General features: G+C 43.5%; 1 protein-coding gene across 1 annotated transcript in view; it reads left to right on the top strand.

Annotated features, from left to right (window-relative positions):
- zgc:63587 (uncharacterized protein LOC393431 homolog) overlaps positions 1-24,272 on the top strand; it is a 192,341-nt gene that overhangs the window by 51,932 nt on the left and 116,137 nt on the right. The window contains exons 7-8 of the mRNA XM_068055332.1: positions 10,098-10,232; positions 12,696-12,813. Of these exons, the coding sequence (XP_067911433.1) occupies positions 10,098-10,232; positions 12,696-12,813 (253 nt within the window). The remainder of the gene's footprint in view (positions 1-10,097; positions 10,233-12,695; positions 12,814-24,272) is intronic.

Below are 24,272 nucleotides of genomic sequence, written 5' to 3'. Positions count from 1 at the left end.
GTAGGGGATATTGGATTACTGTAGGATTAGTATAAATGGGTGGTTCTTGGTCGGCACAGACTTGGTGGGCCGAAGGGCCTGTTTCAGTGCTGTATCTCTAAATAAATAAAATAAATAAACTGGGTGCAGTTTGCGTTTATGTAATTAAAGATCTTGCAGCATTTTTATTTGCAAGCGTTGCTGCTTGTTGCATGCACCAGTTGTTTTTATGTGATGCTCCCATGAGAAACTCATGTTGATGAATGAACTGCAGGTTCATGTGCATTAATCTGAGTACTTGTAACTGGGATTCTGTCCTTTATCATGTTGGAAGTCTGTCATTCTCAACCAACTGTCTTGTTTTGTCAGTGAAGGAAAATCGTGGTCAGCCTCCTACCCTAACTGCTCAGGTGCAAAAGGCTGGCCCATGACAGTTCATCACTGGGAATATTTTAGGAGACTACTACAACCATTGCAGTACTATATTCTGATACCCAGTCTGCGTATACCTTTTTGCTTTGACCCAATTGAATTTTGCCCATGTGTTTCCTCCCATGGGAGCAGTTAACTGAGCAGTCTGAGTAAGGCGTTACAATGACCTCTCTTCCTTTCAATTGTGCTGCCCTATAGAAATTTGCACCAAGGGGTGTGTATCACTTCATTTCATATATAAAGCACAAACCTGAGACACGATGAAGTCATTGCGGCCTTTACCATTCACTATGACTGTGGGACCTTGCCACACGTGTTTGCACTGTGAATGTTGAGTTGGTAGTCACGGGATTGGAATGTTCTTCTTGTTCCCAGGTTGCTGAGTGGTATTTTCCATTAGTTCATTTCCACAAAGGGGAATGAGAATTGAAAAAAAAGCATTTGTCATGAGAATGTTGAGGGACTGTTCTTGAACATTGAGATGCAGAGTAACACAATAGTAGGTTACTTACTGATGGTCTTATAATCATGGATTATCATACAGCACAGGAGGCCATTTGCCCCATCGTGCCTGTGTTGATTCTTTGAAAGAGCTGTACAATTAGTCCGACTTCCCTGCTCTTTCCGCATAGCCTTGCAAATTTTTTCTGTTCAGATATTTGTCCAAAATTTTGTGAAATACATTTTTTTGTCCACTTGCCTTATGATAGCTCAGTAGGTATGTGCTTCATGCCATGCTGCTGAGCATTAGAATATAGAATCATTGAAAGTTTAAGGCACAGAAAAAGCCACTTGGCCCATCGTGTCTATGCCGGACGAAAAACGATTCACCTATTCTAATCCCACCTTCCAGTGTTTGGTCCGTAGCCCTGCAGCTTACAGCACTTGAGGTGCATATCCAGACTCCTTTTGAATGAGTTGAGGGTCTCTGCCTCAACTACCCTTTCAGGCAGTGAGTTCCAGACCATCAGCACCCTCTGGGTGAAAATGTTTTTCCTCATCTCCCCTCTAATCTTTCTACCAATCACTTTAAATCTGTGCCCCCTCATCACTGACCTCTCTGCTGAGGTGAATAGACCCTTCACCTCCACTCGATCCAGGTCCCTCAAAATTCTGTACATTTCAATCAGATCTCCCCTCAGCCTTCTCTGTTCCAAGGAGAACAATGCCAGTCTATCCAATCTTTCCTTATAGCTGCATTTTTCCAGTCCTGGCAACATCCACGTGAATCTCCTCTGTACCATCTCTATTGCAATTGCATCTTTTCTGTAATGAGGTGACCAGAACTGTACACAATACTCAATTTGTGGCCTAACCAATGAGTTATACAGTTCTATCATAACCTCCCTGCTCTTATATTCTATACCTCGGCTAATAAAGGAAAGGATTCCATATGCCTTCTAACCACCTTATTGACCTGTCCTGCTACCTTCAGGGATCTGTGGACATGCACTCCAAGGTCCCTTACTTCCTCTACACTTCTCAGTATTTTCCCACTAATCGTGTATTCCTTTGCCTTGTTTAACCTCCCCAAATGCATCACCTCACACTTCTCCAAGTTGAATTCCATTTGCCACTTTTCTGCCCATCTGACCAGACCATCAATATCTTACTGCAGCCTACAGCTATCCTCCTTGCTATCTACCACATGGCCAATCTTTGTGTCATCTACAACCTTCTTGATCATGCCCCCTACATTTACGTCCAAATCGTTAATATACACCACAAAAAGCAGGGGACCCTGTACTGAGCCCTGTGGAACGCCACTGGATACAGCCTTCCAGTTGCTAAAACATCTGTCAACAATTACCCTTTGTTTCCTGCCACTTAGGTAATTTTGTATCCAACATGCTGCATTTCCCTGGATCCCATGGGATTTTATTTTTTTTAACCAGTCTGCCATGTGGTACCTTGTCAAAAGCCTTGCTAAAATCCCTGTAGACTACATCAACTGCACTACCCTCACCTATCTTCCTTGTTACCTCTGCAAAAAATTTGATCAAGCTTGTCAAACAAGATCTTCCCTTAACAAATCCATGCTGACTATCCTTGATTAACCTGTGCCTTTTTAAGTGACAGTTTATTCTGTCTCATCAGAATAGATTCCAATAATTTTCCCACTACTGAGGTTAGATTGATTGACTGGCCTGTAATTATTCGGTATATCCGTTGTTCCCTTTTTAAACAGAGGTACAATGTTAGCAGTTCTCCAATCCTCTGGTATCACACCTGTATCCAGTGAGGACTGGAAAATGATGGTCATACCCTCTGCTATTTCCTCTCTTACTACTTTTAACAGCCTAGGGTACATTTCATCTGGTCTTGGTGATTTATCAACTTTCAAGGATGCTAATTCCATTAATGCGTCCTCTCTCCCAATGTTTATCACATCCTATGCTTCACACTCTTCCTCAACTACAATATCTGCATCGTCCCCCTCTTTTGTGCAGTCAGATGCAAAGTATTCATTAAGAACCATACCAATATCTTCTGCCCCTACACATACATTACCTTTTTGATCTTTTATGGGCCCTACTCTCTCTTTAGTTATCCTCTTACTCTTAATGTAGGGACAAAAATAATTTCTCTGCCAACTTGGCAGATCTTGGCCCATTTTGCTGTGGGTATAGTACAATTGGCTTCATTGTGCCTTGGCTTGGGGGGTGGGAGGGTGTTGGCGAAGTTGGGCACGATTCCTGCTCCTGATCACTATCCCGCAAGCTCTTCTGGAAGTACTTGTGTGCAAGAGATGGCCTATTTATTCATGGCTGGTTCAACAGAATACTAACACTTGCCGAGTGGGCTTGCATGTAAAGAGTTGGGGACCTGGGTGAGGTATCAAGAGAACACTATACCTGCATAATGGTACCTTAACATGAACTGCTGCCTTTGAGAGGGAAGGGATTAAGTGAGGAAGTGAACTGACAGAGTGGTCGGGGAGCAGGGAGGCTATGCCCCATGGTGTGAGAATTTTTAATCCAAGGTCACCTCTTAAAGGAGGAGAAACTAACAGAGGGGTGGATACACCATCTGTGTGTCCTTGCTGAAATGGCGGCAGCAAAATATCTTCCTTGATCCTCATTTATTTTTCTTTAGTGGTTCCGCAGAGCATGTGGCTGTTGCTGTAAATCTGGATTTGATGTTTTAGTTAAAATGCTCTCCCTGACATTCCACTGGGATTTTCCTGCTGTAAATTCAGGAGACTGATGGAACTCCCAGAGGAATGACATAAACGACCTTTTCAGCTGTGGAAGACATATTTCGGGGTTCTATTGAGAGAATCCCCAATGGAATTTCAGGTTGCTGTTTGAAATACAGAAATATTTACAAGCTCATTCCAAAACTTTTGGCTTCCATGAGATAGGTAATTTACTGCCTACATAGCAACCTTGGAACCTCCCAAGGATGAGACCAGTGCTATATAAATACAATAAAAGCAAAATACTGCGGATGCTGGAAATCTGAAATAAAAACAAGAAATGCTGGAACCACTCAACAGGTCTGGCAGCACCTGTGAAAAGAGAAGCAGAGTTAACGTTTCGGGTCAGTGACCGTTCTTCGGAACTGACAAATATTAGAAAAGTCACAGGTTATAAGCAAGTGAGGTGGGGGTGGGGCAAGAGATAACAAAGGACGTGTAGATTGGACCAGGCGCTCGGCATGACGTTGAGCTCTTCTTCCGTCGCCTCCGCCTCCGTGCTCACTTCTTTGACCAGGAGTCCTCCCCCCGACCAGCAGACCCATTCACCTGCCTCCAGCATTCTCCCTCTACCTGGATCCCTCCCCCTGGCCTCTTACCCGCTCTTGATCTCTTCATTGAAAACTGTCGGCGAGACATTGGTCGTCTCAATTTCTCTGCCCCCCTCACTCTAACCTGTCCCCCTCTGAACTTGAGGCACTCCGTTCTCTCAGGTCTAACCCCGACATGGTCATCAAACCTGCAGACAAGGGTGGTGCTGTTGTCGTATGGCGTACCGACCTCTACCTTGCAGAAGCTCAACGCCAACTCACGGACACTTCTTCCTACCTCCCTCTGGACCATGACCCCACCACCGAACATCAAGCCACCGTCCAAAGGACTGTCACTGACCTCATCTCCTCTGGAGAGCTTCCCTCTACAGCTTCCGACCTCATAGTCCTGCAACCCCGGACAGCCCGCCTCTACCTCCTTCCCAAAATCCCCAAACGGGACTGTCCCGGCAGACCCATTGTGTCAGCCTGCTCCTGCCCCACTGAACTCATTTCTTCCTATCTAGACTCTATCTTTTCTCCGTTTCTTCCCACCTACATCCGTGACTCTTCTGACTCCCTACGTCATTTTGACAATTTCCAGTTCCCTGGTCCCAACCGCTGCCTCTTCACCATGGACGTCCAATCGCTCGACACCTCCATACCCTACCAGGATGGTTTGAGGGCTCCTCCGCTTCTTCCTGGAACAGAGGCCCAACCAGTCCCCATCCACCACCACCCTCCTCCTCCTGGCTGAACTTGTTCTCGCATTGAACAACTTCTCCTCCAACTCCACGCACTTCCTTCAAGTAAAAGGTGTCGCTATGGGTACCTGCATAACTAGGACCCATGCCTGTCTTTTTGTGGGATATGTCGAGCATTCTTTGTTCCAGTCCTACTCAGGCCCCCTCCCCCAACTCTTTTTCTGGTACATTGATGACTGTATCGGTGCTGTTTCCTGCTCCCGCCCCGAACTGGAAAACTTTATCAACTTTGCTTCCAATTTCCACCCTTCTCTCACCTTTACATGGTCCATCTCTGACACTTCCCTTCCCTTCCTCGACTTCTCTGTCTCCATCTCTGGGGATAGGTTGTCTACTAATATCCATTATAAGCCCACTGACTCCCACAGCTACCTCGAGTACACTACTTCACACCCTACCTCCTGTAAGGACTCCATTCCATTCTCCCAGTTTCTCTGTCTCCGACGCATCTGCTCTGATGATGCTACCTTCCATGACGGTGCTTCTGATATGACCTCCTTTTTCCTCAACCGAGGATTTCCCCCCACTGTGGTTGACAGGGCCCTCAACCGTGTCCGCACCTCTACCCTCACCCCTTCCCCTCCCTCCCAGAACCGTGACAGGGTTCCCCTTGTCCTCACTTTTCACCCCATCAGCCTCCATATCCAAAGGATCATCCTCCGCCATTTCCGCCATCTCCAGCGTGATGCCACTACCAGTCGCATCTTCCCCTCCCTTCCCCTGTCAGCATTCCGAAGGGATCGTTCCCTCCACGACACCCTGGTCCACTCCTCCATTACCCCCACCACCTCATCCCCATCCCATGGCACCTTCCCCTGCAATCGCAGGAGGTGTAATACCTGCCCATTTACCTCCTCTCTCCTCACTATCCCAGGCCCCAAACACTCCTTTCAGGTGAAGCAGCGATTTACTTGTACTTCTTTCAATGTAGTATACTGTATTCGCTGATCACAGTGTGGTCTCCTCTACATTGGGGAGACCAAGCGCAGACTGGGTGACCGCTTTGCGGAACATCTCCGCTCAGTCCGCAAGCAGGACCCTGAGCTTCCAGTTGCTTGCCATTTCAACACTCCCCCCTGCTCTCATGCTCACATCTCTGTCTTGGGGTTGCTGCAGTGTTTCAGTGAACATCAACGCAAGCTCGAGGAACAGCATCTCATCTACCGATTAGGCACACTACAGCCTGCCGGACTGAACATTGAGTTCAATAATTTCAGAGCATGACAGCCCCCCATTTTACTTTAATTTTTAGTTATTTTTTTCTTCCTTTTTTTTTACATTCTTTTTTACATTTTTTACAATTTTTTTTTTTGCATTTATTTCATTTCATCTTAGTTTGTTCAGTTTGCTTACCCACTGTTTTTTTTTTTCAGGTTTGCACTTGCTGTTGTTCAATATTCAGTGCATTAACACTTAATCTGTACTAATGCTTTGTCTTTCAACATACCATTAACATATTGTTTGCCTTTGCTCCGTGACCTTTTGGTCAGCTATGTGGCCTGGTCCAATCTACACCTCCTTTGTTATCTCTTGCCCCACCCCCACCTCACTTGCTTATAACCTGTGACTTTTCTAATATTTGTCAGTTCCGAAGAAGGGTCACTGACCCGAAACGTTAACTCTGCTTCTCTTTTCACAGGTACTGCCAGACTTGCTGAGTGGTTCCAGCATTTCTTGTTTTTATTCTATATAAATACAAGATTGTTCACTTCTACTTTACTGGCACGCAGTTCCACAAATGGGCTGTTGCAGACCCTGAGTGTTAGAAAAGCCACTAGTTGCAAGGAGGCGATAGAGAAGGACTTGGGAAGTGCAGGCATGGGGACCCTTTGAACAATCAGCCAAGTCCACACCACCTCTCAAGATGCAAACTTCTGCCAGGCACAGTGTGGACTATCTACAAGATGCACTACAGCAACTCGCCAAGGTTTCTTCATCGCGCCTCCCAAACCCACAGCCTCTACCACCAGAAGGACAAAGACAGGAGGCATATGGGAACACTACCTGCAAGTTTCTTTCCAAGTCACACACCATCCTGACTTGGAAATATATTGCCATTCCTTCATTGTTGCAGGGTCAAAATCGTGGAACTTCCTGCAGAGGTTCTGGAAGGCGTCTCACCATCACCTACTCATGAGCAATTAGGGCAGGGAAATAAATGATCGCTTGCCAGTAATGCCCACATCCCATGAATGAATTAAAAGTTCTGGGGCACCAGCCTCCCTCTGGTATCTCACCCAAGTAGTTATTATTCATGTGCAAGCCCAGATAAGTATTGGTGAGCTGTTGATTAATGGGGGATGTCATAGATGTGCCTAATCCTGCTGCCTACGCTTGAGAATTTTCCAACAGGCATCACAGTGATGGAGTTGAGCCCCTGGCTATGCCTAATCTGGAGTACTGAGGCTCAAATTGGAATATCCCAACTGCAACCTTGATCAAGATCAACTAGTTCAGTGCAAGCTAATGTTTGAATCTGGGACGTTTCCAGTCAGTTGGTAACTAGTGAGGATCTGAATCTTTTTGTTGAGTGGCAAGAGCATGTTACATTGTTTGCACAAGGTCAATTTGAAAACCATTGTGGGCTGATATTAGCATAACACTGGCTAATGCCAAATAGAGGAAGGAGATTGCAGGTCTGACTGCACGGATACATTGTGAAGGAAAACAGATTTTCGTTGCCATACCGAGAAGGTCATTGTGTATAGGAAAGTAGGCAGCTGGCAGTTAAATAGTAGTACTTCAATTGTTCAATTCTCATTTTATAAACAGACGGTTTTTGAACTTCTTTGAAACTGCAATGTTGTATTACTGTCTTAATGACTGCCTCACTTTCCAGTGCTCTTCTGAAGATGAGTTGCAAAGAAATGCTGCTCATTTTAAACTCTCATGTTCTTTTATTTTTCAATATTCGTTTAAACAGTGAGTGAGTGGCCTCCGTTAATGAATCAGACAATGTGAGGATTCACTAATGATAGTGGATCATTAGCTGCAGGTGCTCTTGTAATTTCAGGTGTGTGTGTGAGCTTGACCAGAGTCTTTATTGACACCAGTATCGGGCAATGAGTTGGAGATGTGGTGGGACTTATAGCAGGACTTGCAGCATATCGTGTATTTTACAACAAGCAAAATCTATTTAATCAGCTAATGAAGTTTGTTTAAACGCATTACAACAAGAAGTTTAAAGAGTCTATTTAAGAAGAGTTTCTATGAACTACAGCAAACAGAACTCAAGACTGAAACTGCAGCAACATCTCCTGATAAAAGCAAGGTGATGTCTTCAGCAGAGTGGAGGATGGTTACATACAAATTGTGTGCATAAAATCAATCAATCACTTACAGCCGTGTGGTCTCCAGCCGTCATTGATCGTGAATTAACAAATCATATCCATTTTGGCTGGGTATAGCGGTGTTATTATATACAGCTATAGCCTGTGGTACTCTTTTTTTAAATACGAAATTGGATGTGATCTGTCGGATTCTGAGAATTTGGTGTGTTTTGTAAGCTCTAATAGGACGACGTGTTTGTATAATGGAATTGCTAAATCAGAATGTTCAGTAAAAAGAAAACACAGACTATAAACAGCCAATCAAAAAAAAAATTAACTGCGTTAAAATATTACAAAGGTATTACGTTAATATTTTTACTTGTAAAAACATATCGTTTCCTTGCTGATATTGTCAGCTTGGTTTAGTGGCAGCGCGCTCACCTGTCTGCCAAAAGAGTGTAGGTAGGTATAGCCCTACTCCAGAATTTAAGCATGCAGCTTGACTGACATTTCAGTGTAGTACTGAGGGATTTCAGCACTGTCAAAGGTGGTATTTTTGGCTGGGATGTCAAATGTACTTAGCTTATGAGTGTTCAATATATATGCAAGACAAATGGCACTATTTGCAAAAGAGCAGGGAGTTTTGCTGCTATCCTGGTCTGCATTCATCCCTCAACTAACACTGGCAAAAACAGATTAGCTGGTTATTTATCTTGTTTGCTGTTTGAGTGTCCTTGCTCTAAACACATTGTTTTGTAGGCAAGCACAGCAGCCAGTGGTAATTAATTGGCACTGAAGCTCTTTTGGAGCATCTGCAGATGTGCAAGTTGCTTGCTCTTACTATCTGTCAAGCTTGGTAAATGCAAAGTGGCATTCTTGAAAATGTACTAAAGTTAATAGTGTGGTACAATCTGAAGGAGTAGGAAATCACTCAACTCATACTGCAGTAATATCCAGTAGCGGATTTCTAAGGTCTCCTTTACTTTGTAATAACATCAAGAACAAAGAACAAAGAAAATTACAGCACAGGAACAGGCCCTTCGGCCCTCTAAGCCTGCGCCGATCCAGATCCTCTATCTAAACATGTCGCCTATTTTCTAAGGGTCTATCTCTTTGCTTCCTGTCCATTCATGTATCTGTCTCGATACATCTTAAAAGATGCTATCGTGCCCACGTCTACCACCTCCGCTGGCAACGCGTTCTAGGCACCCACCACCCTCTGCGTAAAGAACTTTCCACGCATATCCCCCCTAAACTTTTCTCCTCTCACTTTGAACTCGTGACCCCTAGTAATTGAAACCCCCACTCTGGGGAAAAAGCTTCTTGCTATCCACCCTGTCTATACCTCTCATGATTTTGTACACCTCAATCAGGTCCCCCCTCAACCTCCGTCTTTCTAATGAAAATAATCCTAATCTACTCAACCTCTCTTCATACCTAGCGCCCTCCATACCAGGCAACATCCTGGTGAACCTCCTCTGCACCCTCTCCAAAGCATCCACATCCTTTTGGTAATGTGGCGACCAGAACTGCACGCAGTATTCCAAATGTGGCCGAACCAAAGTCTTATACAACTGTAACATGACCTGCCAACTCTTGTACTCAATACCCCGTCCGATGAAGGAAAGCATGCCGTATGCCTTCTTGACCACTCTATTGACCTGTGTTGCCACCTTCAGGGAACAATGGACCTGAACACCCATATCTCTCTGTACATCTATTTTCCCCAGGACTTTTCCATTTATCAATCATTTATCCACATCAATGGTGATGTGTCTGGTTCAGGAATCTAGACTTACTTATAAATAGCATGATTCAGTTGGGAGTTTGTGGGTCAGTACTAAGGTACCCAAGGGCCAGATCTTCCAATAGTATGACAATTCATGCAATTGTTTCTAAGACCCTATCCTTTTTCTCTCTGCAGCTTCAGACCCATCATTCAGTACATTGACCATCAGTTTGAACGATATCTTCATGATGAGAGTGGCTTGAACAGACGACATATTGTAGACAACCGAGTCCACTGCTGTTTCTACTTCATCTCCCCGTTCGGCCATGGGTAAGAAAAGTCTCTGATTCTACAGGGTATATGATCAAAAAGTGCTTGTCCAGATATTCACCGCTGTTGGTGCTACAGTAGTGCTTGTTTAAGGAAGGGTGCTCACTAATGCTGAAAGGTACTGTGCCAACTGTAAGTGAGGAAGGCCATCTCCTGTTTTGACTATGTCACAATGGAATATGGGCAAAGCTAATTACTCAATAGTGTTACATTGTCACTCTTTGGAACATGAGTAAGGAAAAGCTGTAGGGGGGGAAGTGTCCATTGGAATCATAGAATGTTATGTCACCGAAAGACCATCAGATTTGTGTCAGTTTTTTTCCATGTATGACCAGTGCAGCCCAGTCCCACTCTCTTTCTGGCTCGCTATACTCTTTCTAATCTATATCATCTCAAGTAGCTATTTTAGTTCCTTTCATAATCTTCAAACCTTCAATTAGACCATCCCAAAACCTCTTTCCAAATAAAACAAGACCAACTTTCTTACTCTTTTGTCATTACTCGAAATTTCTGATTTCTGGAATCATTTCTGTACCAAGTAATAACTATGATGTTCCTCATTGGACGGTTTCTATTTATTTCTTCATTAGAAATTATTTATGATATTCTTGGATGAGATTTCATGTCCTTAAAATATAAGCAGTGCAGATGCAGTGGAAGTAGGCAATCTATTTAATTTGGACAAAGACACATACAAAATTCAGAAGCCGCGAGTAGAGTATAGAATAGTGCCTATTTGGAAGAGACTTTCAGAGAAGATAATTTGGGATGTTAGCACTTTTAAAAATTAGCTGGTTTGATATTTGTTGAGAAGAGGAGGTTATAGAGATATTTCTTGAATGTAGAACTTGTTGCCGCACACTTAATATTGAACAATACCTACAGAGTGGAACTAGTCCATGTTATTGCACCTTTCCTCCCTTGGTGGAGCTGTCTTACTGCCACAGTGCTTGGCTGAGTTTAGATTCCCATAATGATGAGAGTTTATAGAACAGTTACAGCACAGAAGGAGGCCATTTGGCCCATCGTACCTGTGTTGGTTCGCTACAAGAGCCAATTCCTCCAACGTTTTCCCCGTAGCCCTGCAATTTTTTTTCTGTTTAGATAATTATCCAATTCTCCTTTCAAGGCCTCGATTGCATCTGCCTCCACCACACTCTCACAATGCATTCCAGATCCTAACCACTCGCCGTGAAAAAGGGTTTTCCTCATATCAACATTGCTTGTTTTGCCAATCACCTTAAATTGGTGTCCTTTGGTCCTCGATCCTTCGGCCAATGGGAACAGTTTCTCCCTATCTACTCTGTTCAGACTCCTCATGGTTTTGAACACCTCTATCAAATCTGCTCTTAATCTTCTCCAAGGAGAACAGCCCTAGCTTCTTCAACTTATCCATGTAACTGAAGTTCCTCATCCCTGAAACCATTCTCATGAATCCTTTCTGCACCATCTCTAATGTCTTAATATCCATCCTAAACTGTGGTGCTCAGAACTAGACGCAATACTTCAATTGAGGGCAAACCAAAGTTGAACTCTAGATCCTGTGCTTGGGCGATACTGTTGGAAGTATTGAGTTTTTATTTTAAAAAAATATATATTTTCCCCTAACATTGCTTCTTTGAAGTTGTTTCTTCAGATCTCTATTTACATAATCAAGAATTCCTATTTAATAAACAAATTCCTGCTTCCTCTGCACATGATGCAGAAGACATTGTGTTCCAGTAACCTGGCCTTTTTAATACATTTAGCTTGCAATTTTCTCCCCTTACCCTTCCTCTCCTCTCAGTATGGTTGCTCATCCTGGGCCATTGTTCAAAAGGTGCCAAAGACCTCTGGTGCTTCATCCATGCGACCATTCTTATGGATGGGTCTGATCCTTGAATTTAAGCAGGTTATTTTATTGCGGCGGTCATTAGAGCCAAGTTGATTCATATTCCCATATATGGACTTACAGTAGGCATTGATGGATAAGATTGATGGGGAAAAATGTCTGTCCAAATAGTTTTTTCATCCCTCCTGATTGGCCAACTTGGTACAGATTATCAATCTAACTGGGGCACTTTCTGGAGGATGCTGTACTGAACCATGATGTGGTGAACATAACCCAAGCCTCTAGTGTAGCACTCCTTCAGCCTTTAGTTTTACAACACAGGTGTTAACTGTTAAAGTATCCATAGCTGACAGTACTGGAGATTACAGTATTCTATAGCACTGACCTCTATTGAATTATGCAAGTGATCCCAATAGCAGGAGCCCTATTCTGCAGCAAGCTACAGCCAAGTTTACAAAAGCAAGGCTAAATAATAACCTAAAAGATCTGAATCACTGAGGACTTCAGTCCTCCAGGATTAAACTTCAATTTTGCTGTGACCATTGAGTTCTGCTCTTTAACACTCTGGTTTCTGTGTTGCAGTGAATTTGGGAAAGTGTATGCAGTGCTTAACTGTTTATTATCTTGTGCAGCCTGAAGCCTCTAGATGTAGAGTTTATGAAGGCCATTCACAGCAAAGTAAATATTGTACCTGTGATCGCCAAGGCAGACACACTGACGCTGAGGGAACGGGAGCGACTGAAGCGTAGAGTAAGTAGTTCTTGTTTGTGATCTTTGCAAACACCTTGGAGACCAGTGACTTAAAGCTGAGTGAAGTTTTAAATTTATTATATTTCACTCTGTTTTGATATACCCATCTGTCTTATTATAAATTTCAAGTGTCTGTTGTTTTCACTGGAAATTGGACACACCTATCCAAAAGAGATTTTCTACCCCTTTACTGTAATGTTTGGGCACAACTCTCCATTGAGTGTGTAGTGATGCCACAACCCTGTAGCATGGCAATGTTACACTTAGAGCCCGTCATCTATGACGATTGGTAATATCCTTCCCTGTAGTGTATGGAGTGTTGGATTCCACTCCCTCTACACCCAGTGGCCATTCTTGTAATAAAGTTGCTGCACAGCATATCAGTAGCTGTTTTCAGGCTGTACCATGTGTTGAACTGAAGAGTTTAAATCAATCCGAATGTGATAGTAATTTTCTAGAATATTGGGAAAGTCTTTGGCTAGCTTTTTTTGCTACTACTGTGTTTCCAGTACAAAACTGCTTGGCTGTGTTTTTTTCCTAATTTGTGTGCCTTTTGTTAGGGCTTCGAGGCTGGAATGGGTTAACATTAAGAGCAGGTTTAGAAGCGATGTTTGTTTCTGACGGAAATCTTTGTTTCAGCAACCTTTGCAGCTTGGTAGGTGGGTCGCTCGGTACATAAATTGTAGTTGACAGTTGTAATAGCTACAAGGAAATATAAAAGTCTTTATCAGTAAACTAAGTTGTTGCAGGGACTATGGACCCAGCCATTTCACTGTCCCAGTTCTCGTTCTCATGGATGCAGAAATCAAGACTTCTCTGCAAGTCACACTTTATCAAAAGGTTGAGGCCATTTCTGCAACAAGTCGCAAACCAGTGATAAAGGTACCTTTCCAACATGGCTTTTGAGAAAAATATTTTGAGTAGGCATTCAGCGTCTTTTCAGAAACATTTCTTTTAAAGGCTAATTGTGATTCTCTGCAGACTGCTTTTTGAATCCTGGGAAAAGTATTATTTGTTAGCCTATTATTCTTTTGTTTTTGGCTTGGGCAAGCTGTGCATCCTGTAAAAAAAAAAAAGCTTTGCAATATTTGTACCAAAACCCATTCAATGAGTCATTCTGCAATTGAACAAAAATAAAAGACCAAACCAGCTTCTGATCAAAAATGATCAACAATCAACATAGAATCATATAATTCTACTGCCCAGGAAGAGGCCATTCTGCCCATCACATCCATGCCATCTCTGAAGGTGCTATCCACTTAACCCCTTTGCCATACTCTCTCTCAAATGTACACCCACTTCGCTTTTGGATTCTACAGAGGAATGTATACTCTCTGTACTGCGCACACAATGTCATGTATTTTATATCAGGCACACAGTGTAAAGAAGGTATATGTTGCATTCATGAAAAGACTGTGTACTGCTAGGGTTATATGAAAATAAATATTTCTTTTCCTTCCTCACTGAGTATTTCATGTGTCAACTTATAGCAGGAGCCCTATTAAAATAGCTGAGTCGGAAGATTGTGGATTTAGACTTCACACCAGCACTTGAGCGTGTTGTCGTATTATTCGTTCCTTAGGTGCGTGAACTGTTGTAAGATTCACAGGACGACAAGTAATATATGAAGAATACATGGGTTTTTATTGCAACTTAAACTGAAACATATATACACACAGCTATTAAAGGAGCACATTCTGCTCTCAGGCTACACCCACATCTCTCCAGTCATGTGAAATGCGACTCCAGTGACTCTTACAGCCTCTTAACGTGATCCCACAACATCCCACTTTTTTCCAAAGATAAAAATGTATGTACAATATACAGTGATGTTGTGGTCAGACTAACTATACAGGAATTGAACAAAACGTAATTTACAAGTAAGAAAGTTTAACACTCTTAAAACATAGAGGAGGTTTCCTTATTTGTCTCGATCTTGTTATCGTAAACCTCTTCTCAGAGCTGAGCTTGCCTTGACAACTCCTCTGAGACTCTGGTAACTCAGAACATTGGTGAACATGCTCTTTCTTCCTCTGCTCGTAGTCTCTGTGTTTAACTTCAGACTTTGTCTTTTGGACGTGTCCGCCTGAGTCAACTTCAGTTGTGTTTGAGAATCGCACCATTGGGTGTCTGGACCTCGTACAATCTGGGCTGCTTGAATATCCTGGCAACCTCTGCAGGATACCAAGTCCCCGACGCATGGTCAAGGACTCTGACCTGTCCTGCTCGCAAGAAAATGAGTGCAATTTGAAGAGTCTTTTCCAGAACCTGCAGAACCTTGCAAATTCAATGTGGGGATATGGCCAGTTTTGTGTGTGAGGCCTGATTCAGGCAACTGAATCTTGAACCAGTGGAAAAGATTGCGAAAAACATGAGTGTAACTATTTATGGGTGTAATCGTGTTGTAAGTTCTCAGATCTTTTGTGCTGGGTCAGCTGATTGTACTGGAATCTGGGCACAAAACTAGCAGAAATTCTACCCCAATAATTCCCAAATGGTATGGATTTATATAAGGTAGGTTATGCCAACGATTGTTTTTGAAATTCTTTGCAAACGTACCTAAATTGGCACCTAATAGATGTCTCAACAAAAGGCAGTCGATACAATAACTTGCAAGGAGCCGGAGGACTCTAAGGTAAAGAAGGATGTGAATTGTAGCATTCAGAATTCGTTAAAGGATGTAGATCAAGCAGTATCATTTAGAAGTGGCCAACTCGTGTCTTGCGAGCCACTTGCGGCTCTTCTGTGGCTGAAATTGACTTTTCCAACGTCTTGTTCAAATGGCTTGCCAAGGTACTCTGTCCCATGTTGTAGATGCAGATGACAAAGAAAGTGATCTCCCTCAATTCAGGACGCAGCCTTGCTTTGATTTTGGACCAGCTAACGTGTGTTTGTTTATTTCAGTATGTTTAAAAAACACAGGTTCTGGAGAATGGGAGAGATGCAAAGAACAGCAAAGGGTGCCAAAACAGATAGTAAGAGATAAAAAAGGGAGAATGAAAAGAAACTTGCAAAGGATATCAAAACCAACACAATTTTTTACAATTATATAATGAAAAAAAAGGGTCAGGAGAAATGTAGGCTTCCCTGCAGACTGATAGCTGTGTAATTGTCAATGGAAATAGGGCAATGGCAGACATGCTGAATAATTACTTTTCATCAGTATTTACAGTGGAGGAGTTTAATATGCCAAAAATCCCAAGGAAATTACTATTGAATCAGAGGTGGGAACTCATCAACATTAACCTGAGCAAATTAACAGTGATGATGATGGCTAGTTCTTCGCTGACGAAGAATCAAGGGACTGTTCGGTTCTATGGGTGTTGGCACACTCCCTCATTGCTAAACGGTCCAATTCTAGATCTGTAGTCTCTTGAATGTTTGGGGCACAGGAATTCTTGACCTGGGGAAGTCCAGGGAGAAGCAGTTTCCTTCCGTTTTCAACGTTTCTGTCCTACAGCTTCGCCTCTTAAGGACTCAAACCTGTGCGCAGCATTCCTAATTTTTGAGCGCCAGTTGTTCCTGTCAGTAGCTTCCTGCTCCTGTATCCGTCCTTCGAAGTCAGCCAAGGAGTGTTGTTTCTTCAGCTGGACCTTGAAACTTTTTGCGGAGGACCTCTATTCCGCTTCCCAGGGCACAATTCTCCATACAGCACTGTTTTTGGCATTCTGGTATTCTCCATGTGTGACATACCTCCTGCAGCTATTGTTGTGGGAGAATGCTCGCAATGCTGGGTAAATTCAGTCTTCTAAGGACTTCAGTATTTGTAATGTAGTGCTGCCATTTGATATTCATGACGGAGCACAAGCGGCATTGATGGAAGCGTTCAAGTAACTTAATCTGTTTACTGTACAGGACACAAAATTCTGAGCCATACAAGACAGTAGTGATAACAACAACTCTGTACACTTGAATTTTCATGGAAATGCATAAGGAGTGATTTTTCCAGACTCGTTTAGAACGGTGACCAAAAGAGCTGTTGGCTTTGGACAAGCGATTATCAATGTCTTTGCTGATGGAGGCTTCATTTGAAATAATGCTGCCCAGATATGTGAATTGATCAACAGTGTTGAGACTTCTGTCATCAATCATGGGGTGAGAGTTGGAACAGCAGATTAACAGTAATGAAGAAAATAATGCACCGAAGAGTTTCAGATCCCCAGGACCAGATGATTTTCAATACAGGGTTTTAAAGGAAGTGCGTGAGATCTTTGCAGATGCCCCAGCTATAATCTTATACTGTTCCTTCAGGTAGAAAAATTGCTTATGTAACTCTACTATGTAAGATAGCTGAGGGGAGAAACCAGGATATTGTAGATTAGTTACCCTAACATCTGAAGTCGGGAAATTACTAGAGTCTATAATTAAGGATAGAATGTCGAAACATCTTGAAAATTTATCAACTGATCATGGAGAGCCAGCATGAATTGTAAAAGGTAGACTATGCTTGACGAATCTGATTGAATTTTTTTGAAGAGGTGTCTAAAGTAACCAACAGGGGAATTTTTTAAAATATATTCATTCATGGGATGTGGGCATCGCTGGCCAGGCCAGCATTTATTGCCCATCCCTAATTGCCCTTGAGAAGGTGGTGGTGAGCTGCCTTCTTGAACCGCTGCAGACCATGTGGGATAGGTACACTGCTGTTAGGAGGGGAGTTCCAGGATATTGACCCAGCGACAGTGAAGAACAACGATATAGTTCAAAGTCAGAATGGTGTGTGGCTTGGAGGGGAGCTTACAGGTGGTGATGTTCCCAAGCATTTGCTGCCCTTGTCCTTCCAGGTGTAGAGTTTGCGAGTTTGGAAGGTGCTGTTTAAGTAGCCTTAGTGTGTTGCTGCAGTGCATCTTGTAGATGGTACACACTGCTGTCACTGTGTGTCGGTGGTGGAGGGAGTGAATGTTGAAAGTGGTGGATGGGGTGCCAGTCAAGCAGGCTGCTTTGTCCTGGATGGTGTCGAGTTTCTTTTGTGTTGTTAGAGCTGCACCCATCCAGGCAAGTGAAGGGTATTCCATCACACTCCTGACTTGTGCCTTGTAGATGGTGGACAGGCTTTGGGGAGTCAGCAGGTGAGTTGCTCATCACAGGATTCCTAGCCTCTGACCTACTCTTGTAGCCACGGCATTTATATGGTTAGTTTCTGGTTAATGGTAACTCCCCTTCTCTCTGCCGCCCCCCCCCCCAGGATGTTGATAGTGGGGAATTCAGCGATGGTAATGCCATTGCATGTCAAAGGGAGATGGTTAGATTCTCTCTTGTTGGAAATGGTCATTGCCTGCCATGAATGTTACTTGCCACTTATCAGCCCAAGGCTGGATATTGTCCAGGTCTTGCTGCATTTCTACACAGATTGCTTCAGTATCTGAGAGTTGCGAATGGTGCTAAACGTGGTGCAATCATCAGGGAACATCCCAACTTCTGACCTTATGATTGAAGGAATGTCATTGATGAAGCAGCTGAAGATGGTTGGACTAGGACACTACCCTGAGGAACTCATGCAATGATGTCCTGGAGCTGAGATGATTGACCTCCAACAACCATAACCATCTTACTTTGCACTAGGTATGACTCAAACCAGCAGAGAGTTTCCCCCGATTCCCATTGACTTCAGTTTTGCTTGGGCTGCTTGATGCCCTACTCGGTCAGATGCTGCCTTGATGTCAAGGGCAGTCACTCTCACCTCCCCTCTTGAGTTCTGCACTTTTGTCCGTGTTTGAACCAAGGCTGTAATGAGGTCAGGGGCTGAGGGCCATGGCGGAACCCAAACTGAGCATCAACAAGCAGGTTATTGCTAAGCAAGTACTGCTTGATAGCACTGTCGACTACACCTTCCATCACTTTACTGATGATTGAGAGTAGACTGATAGGGTGGTAATTGGCCAGGTTGGATTTGTCCTGCTTTTGTGTACAGGACATACCTGGGCAATTTTCCACATTGCAGGGTAGATGCCAGTGTTGTAGCTGTACTGGAACAGCTTGGCTAGGGGTGCGGCAAGTTCTGGAGCACAGGTCTTAAGTACAATTGCCAGAATGTTGTCAGGGCCCGTAGCCTTTGCAGTATCCAGTGCCTTCGGTCGTTTCTTGATGTAACGCAGAGTGAAGCGGATTGGCTGAAGACTGGCATCTGTGATGCTGGGGAGTTCAGGAGGAGGCTGAGATGTATCAGTATTTCTGGCTGAAAGTTGTTGCAGATGCTTCAGCCTTAACTTTTGCACTGATGTGCTGGTTCCCCCATCATTGAGAATGGGGATGTTTGTGGAACCACCTTCTAAAGTTAGTTGTTTAATTTCCACCACCATTCACGACTGGGCGTGGCAGGACTGCAGAATTTAGATCAGATCCGTTGGTTTAGGGATCGCTTAGCTCTGTCTATCGCATGCTGTTTACGCAGTTTGGCACGCAATTAATCCTGGCTTGTAGCTTCACCAGGTTGACACCTCATTTTGAGGTATGCCTGGCGCTTCTCCTGGCATGTCTTCCTGCACTCTTCATTAAACCAGGGTAGGTCTCCCAGCTTGATGGTAATGGTAGAGTGGAGGATATGTCGGGCCATGAGGTTACAGATTGTGGTTGAGTACAATTCTGCTGCTGATGGCCCACAGCGCCTCATGGATGCCCTCAGTTTTGCATTGCTAGATCTATGCCATTTAGCACGGTGGTAGTGCCACACAACATGATGGAGGGTATCCTCAATGTGAAGGCGGGACTTCGTCTCCACAAGGCCTGTGCAGTGGTCACTCCTACCAATAGTCTCATGGACAGATGCACCTGCGGCAGGCAGATTGGCGAGGTGGAGGTCAAATATGTTTTTCCCTCTAGTTGATTCTCTCACCACCTGCTGCAGACGCAGTTTAATAGCTATGTCCTTTAGGACTGGGTCAGTAATGGTGCTACCGAGCCACTGTTGGTTGAAGTCCCCCACTCAGAGTACATTCTGCGCCTTTGCCACCCTCAGTGCTTCCTCTAAGAGGTGTTCGACAAAGAGGAGTACTGATTCATCAGCTGAGGGAGGGCGGTAGGTGGCAATCAGGAGGTTTCCTTGCCCATGTTTGGCCTGATGCCATGAGATGTCATGGGGTCCAGAGTCGACTCTCTCCCGACTGTATACCACTGTGCTGCCACCTCTGGTGGGTCTGTCCTGCCGGCGTGACAGGACATACCCAGGGATTGTGATGGCGGTGTCTCATTCCATGAGAATGATTATGTCAGGCTGTTGCTTGACTAGTCTGTGGGACCGCTCTCCCAACTTTGGCACAAACCCTCAGATGTTAGTGAGGAAGACTTTGCAGGGTGGACAGGACTGGGGTTGCCGTTGTCGCTGCTGGTGCCTCGATGCCAGGTGGTCTGTCTGGTTTCATTCTTTATTGACTTTGTAGCGGTTAGATACAACTGAGTGGCTTGCTAGGGCATTTAAGAGTCAACCACATTGTTGTGGGTCTGGAATCAAATGTAGGCCAGACGAGGTAAGGAGGCCAGATTTCCTTCCCTAAAGGACATTATTGAACCAGATGGGTTTTTACAACAATCGACAATGGTTTAATGGCCATCATTAGACTAGGTTTAATTCCAGATTTATTAATTAAATTCAAATTCCACCTTCTGCCGAGGTGGGATTCAAACACACGCCCCCTGAGCAATATCCTGGGTCTCTGGGTTACTAGTCCACTGACAATACCACCACGCCACTGCCTCCCCTTGCCTATGAATGTTATTAAAATGGACTTGCGGAAGACATTTAATAAAGTCCGTCAAAAGAGGCTGTTAACTATGCTGAAGCTCATGGAATTGAAGACAAATTATTGACCTGGTTAGGAAATTGACTAAGTAATAGGAAACTAAAATAAAAACAAGAAATGCTGGAACCACTCAGCAGGTCTGGCAGCATCTGTGGAAAGAGAAGCAGAGTTAACGTTTCGGGTTAGTGACCGTTCTTCGGGTTATTTCAGATTTCCAGCATCCGCAGTATTTTGCTTTTATAATAGGAAACTAAGTAGGGGCAATGGGCAGGTACTCTAATTGGCAGGATGTGTCTAGTGCTGTCCTGCAAGGATCTGTGTTGGGGCCTCAGCTATTCACCATATTTATTAGTGACTTAAATGCTAGGCTAGAAAGCCATGTCTCTAAGCTTGCCGATGACACAAAGAGGGGCAGCATTGCAAGCAGTGTAGATGGAAGCATAAAATTTTAAAGAGATTAATGGATTAAGTGAATGGGCAAAACTGTGGCAAATGGATTTCAATGAAGTCGTCCACTTTGGACCTAGAAAGGATAGAACAGGGAACTTTCTAAATGGTGAAAAGCTAGAAACAGTGGTGACCCAAAGAAATTTGGTTTGGGGGAAGTGGGGTAGGGTGTCCAGGTACATAGATCATCAGAATTTTATGGGCAGCTACAGAAAATAATCTAAAAGGTGAATGGAATGCTAGCCTTTATCTCTAGTGGACTAGAATAGAAGGGAGTAAAAGTTAAGCTGCAGGTATACAAGCTCTTGTTAGACCATACCTGGAGTACTGTGAGCTGTTCTGGGCACTACACATTAGGAAGAATCAGTTGGCCTTGGAGGGAGTGCAGCCTAGGTTTGTCAGAACAATACCTGGACTCCAAGGGTTAAATTATGAGGAAGATTACACAAAATAAGACTATATTCTCTAGAATTTAGAAGGTTAAGGATGGGTGGTTTTTTGATTGAAGTTGAAGATATTAAAGAGAACAGATATGGTGGATAGAGAGAAACTATTTCTGCAGGTTGAGAGTCCAGGGCATAGCCTAAATATTAGAGCAAGCCTTTCAGGAGTGAAATTAGTTAACACTTCTACACGCAAAGGTTGGTAGAAGTTTGGAACTGAGTTCTGCAAATGGCAATTGACGCTAGATCAAGTCTTAATCCAGCTATACTGCTTAATTTTAAATTTGAGCTTGATGGATTTTTGTTAACTAACTGTATAAAGGGCTTTGGGACAAAGGAGTTGCAGATCAGCCATGATCTCTCTAAATGGCAGAATAGGCTCGAGGGGCTAAATGGCCTACTTCTGTTCCTAAGTTTCTATATCAGCTATCTGCTACTAGATGTGTAGTAAAAATTGACGCCCTCCTTAGATATATCACAATCCTTGCATACGAATTTGGAGCAGGAGTAGGTCACTCGGCCCCTCACGCCTGCTGCAACTTCAAGATCACAGCTGATATTGTAACCTCAATGCCACATTCCCACATACTCCTGATAACCTTTCAGCCACTTGTTTATCAAAAATCTATCTACCTCTGCCTTAAAAATATTCAAAGACTCAGCTTCCACTGCCTTTTGAGGAAGAGAGTTCTAAAGACTCACGACCCTGAGATAAAAACATTTCTCCTCATCTCTGTCTTTAATGGGCAACCCCTTATTTTTAAACAGTGACTCCTAGTTCTAGATTCTCCCACAAGAAGAAACATCCTTTCCACATCCACCCTGTCAAGACCCCTCAGGATCTTATATGTTTCAATCAGGTCGCCTCTTACTCTTCTAAACTCCTTTGGATACAAGCCCAGCTTGTCCAACCTTTCCTCATATGACAACCCGCCCATTCCAGATATTAGTCTAGTGAACTTTCTCTGAATTGCTTCTAATGCATTTACATCCTTCCTCAAATAAGGAGACCAATACTGTACACAGTACTCCAGATATGGTCTCATCAATGCCCTGTATATCAGGAGCATAACCTCCCTATTTTTGTATTCAATTCCACTGGCAATCAATGATATTCCATTAGCTTTCCTAATTACTTGCTGTACCTGCATACTAACCTTATGCGATTCATGCACTAGGACACCCAGATCCCTCTGCATCTGAGCTCTGTAATTTCTCACCCTTTAGATAATATGCTTTTTTTGTTCTTCCTGCCAAAATGGACAATTTTACATTTTCCCACATTATACTTAATTTGCCAGATCTTTGCCCACTCACTTAACCTATCTACATCCCTTTGTAGCTTCCTTATGTCCTCTTCACAACTTACATTCCTACCTACCTTTTGTGTCATCAGCAAATTTAGCAACCATACCTTTAGCTCTTTAATCCAAGTCATTTATATAAATTGTAAAAAGTTGAGGCCCCAGTACTGATCCCTGTGACACACCACAGTGGTGGATGTTTGTTTTTCCGACTGGAGAACGGTACATAGTGGGTTTCCCAGTGGTTAGTATTAGGCCCACTGATATTCTTGATCTATATTAATGACCTAGATTTGGGTGTGCAGGGCACAGTTTAAAAATTTGCAGAGGACCCAAAACTTGCAAATATTGTGAACTGTGAGGAGAATAGTGATAGATTTCAAGAGGGCATAGACTGGTGGAATGGGTGGACAATTGGCAGATGAAATTTCATGTAGAGAAATGTGAAGTAATGTCTTTTAATAGAGCATTAAGAGGAGATTTGAGAGAGGTGTTGAAAATCATGAGAGGTCTGGACCGAGAAGATAGGGAGAAACTGTCCCTGTTGGCGGAAGGGTCAAGAACCAGAAGAAACTGATTTAAGGTGAATGGCAAAAGAGCAAAAGGTGACATGAGGAAAATCATCTAGAACAGCGAGTGGTTAGGTTCTGGAATACATTGCCTGAGAGTGTGGTGGAAGCAGGGTCAATCGTGGTTTTCCAAAGGCAATTGGATAATTTTTTTGAATAGTCTTTCATGGGATGTGGGCGTTGCTGGCAAGGCCAGCATTTATTGCCCATCCCTAATTGCCCTTGAGAAGGTGGTGGTGAGCCACCTTCTTGAACCGCTGCAGTCCATGTAGTGTATGTTACCCAGCGACAGTGAAGGAACGGCGATATAGTTCCGTACGGTGTGTGGCTTGGAAGGGAACTCGCAGGTTCTGGTGTTTCCATGCATCTGCTGCCCTTGTCCTTCTAGATGGTAGAGGTCATAGGTTTGAAAGTTGCTGCATTATCTGAAGAGAGAAGATTTGCAGGGCTATGGGGAAAAGACAGGGGTGGGACCAGTTGAGTTAGTCTTGCAGAGAGCCAGCATGGACACGACCGGAACGAATGGCCGCATCCTGTGCAGTATCCACTCTGATTCTATCCATGGGAATGTCATTTGTAGACTGCAACTGAATCCTGTCAGTTGATATGTGGAATTGATATCGGAGGTTTGTGGTGAAAATTGTATGTGGCCGTTGGAAGGAGAATGCCGGATTTTTCAAATGGTCTTTCTCTGCATTATTCCGAACTTCTCACAAAACATAGTAACTGATTTGCATGGAACGTATTGAGCACTCCTGTTCCAAATGTGATTTTTTGATTATAACTAGCAAATTCTTCTAGCATTGCTTCTGTCAAATGGAAAATGGAATTATGAGAAAAGTCAAGACTTTAATGCTGCTTTCATATCTGAGAAGGCTCTTATCACCACCCTCCCATTCCCGACTTGGTGCAATTCAAAATCCTTACTGATGGGCAGTCCTTCTCCAATCAGTCTCCTCT

The sequence above is a fragment of the Heterodontus francisci genome, chromosome 23 (genome assembly GCF_036365525.1).
Source record: "Heterodontus francisci isolate sHetFra1 chromosome 23, sHetFra1.hap1, whole genome shotgun sequence".
Classification (NCBI taxonomy): Eukaryota; Metazoa; Chordata; class Chondrichthyes; order Heterodontiformes; family Heterodontidae; genus Heterodontus; species Heterodontus francisci.
Note: the sequence above shows the minus strand (reverse complement) of the source record. Positions and strands in the feature narration are given on the sequence as shown.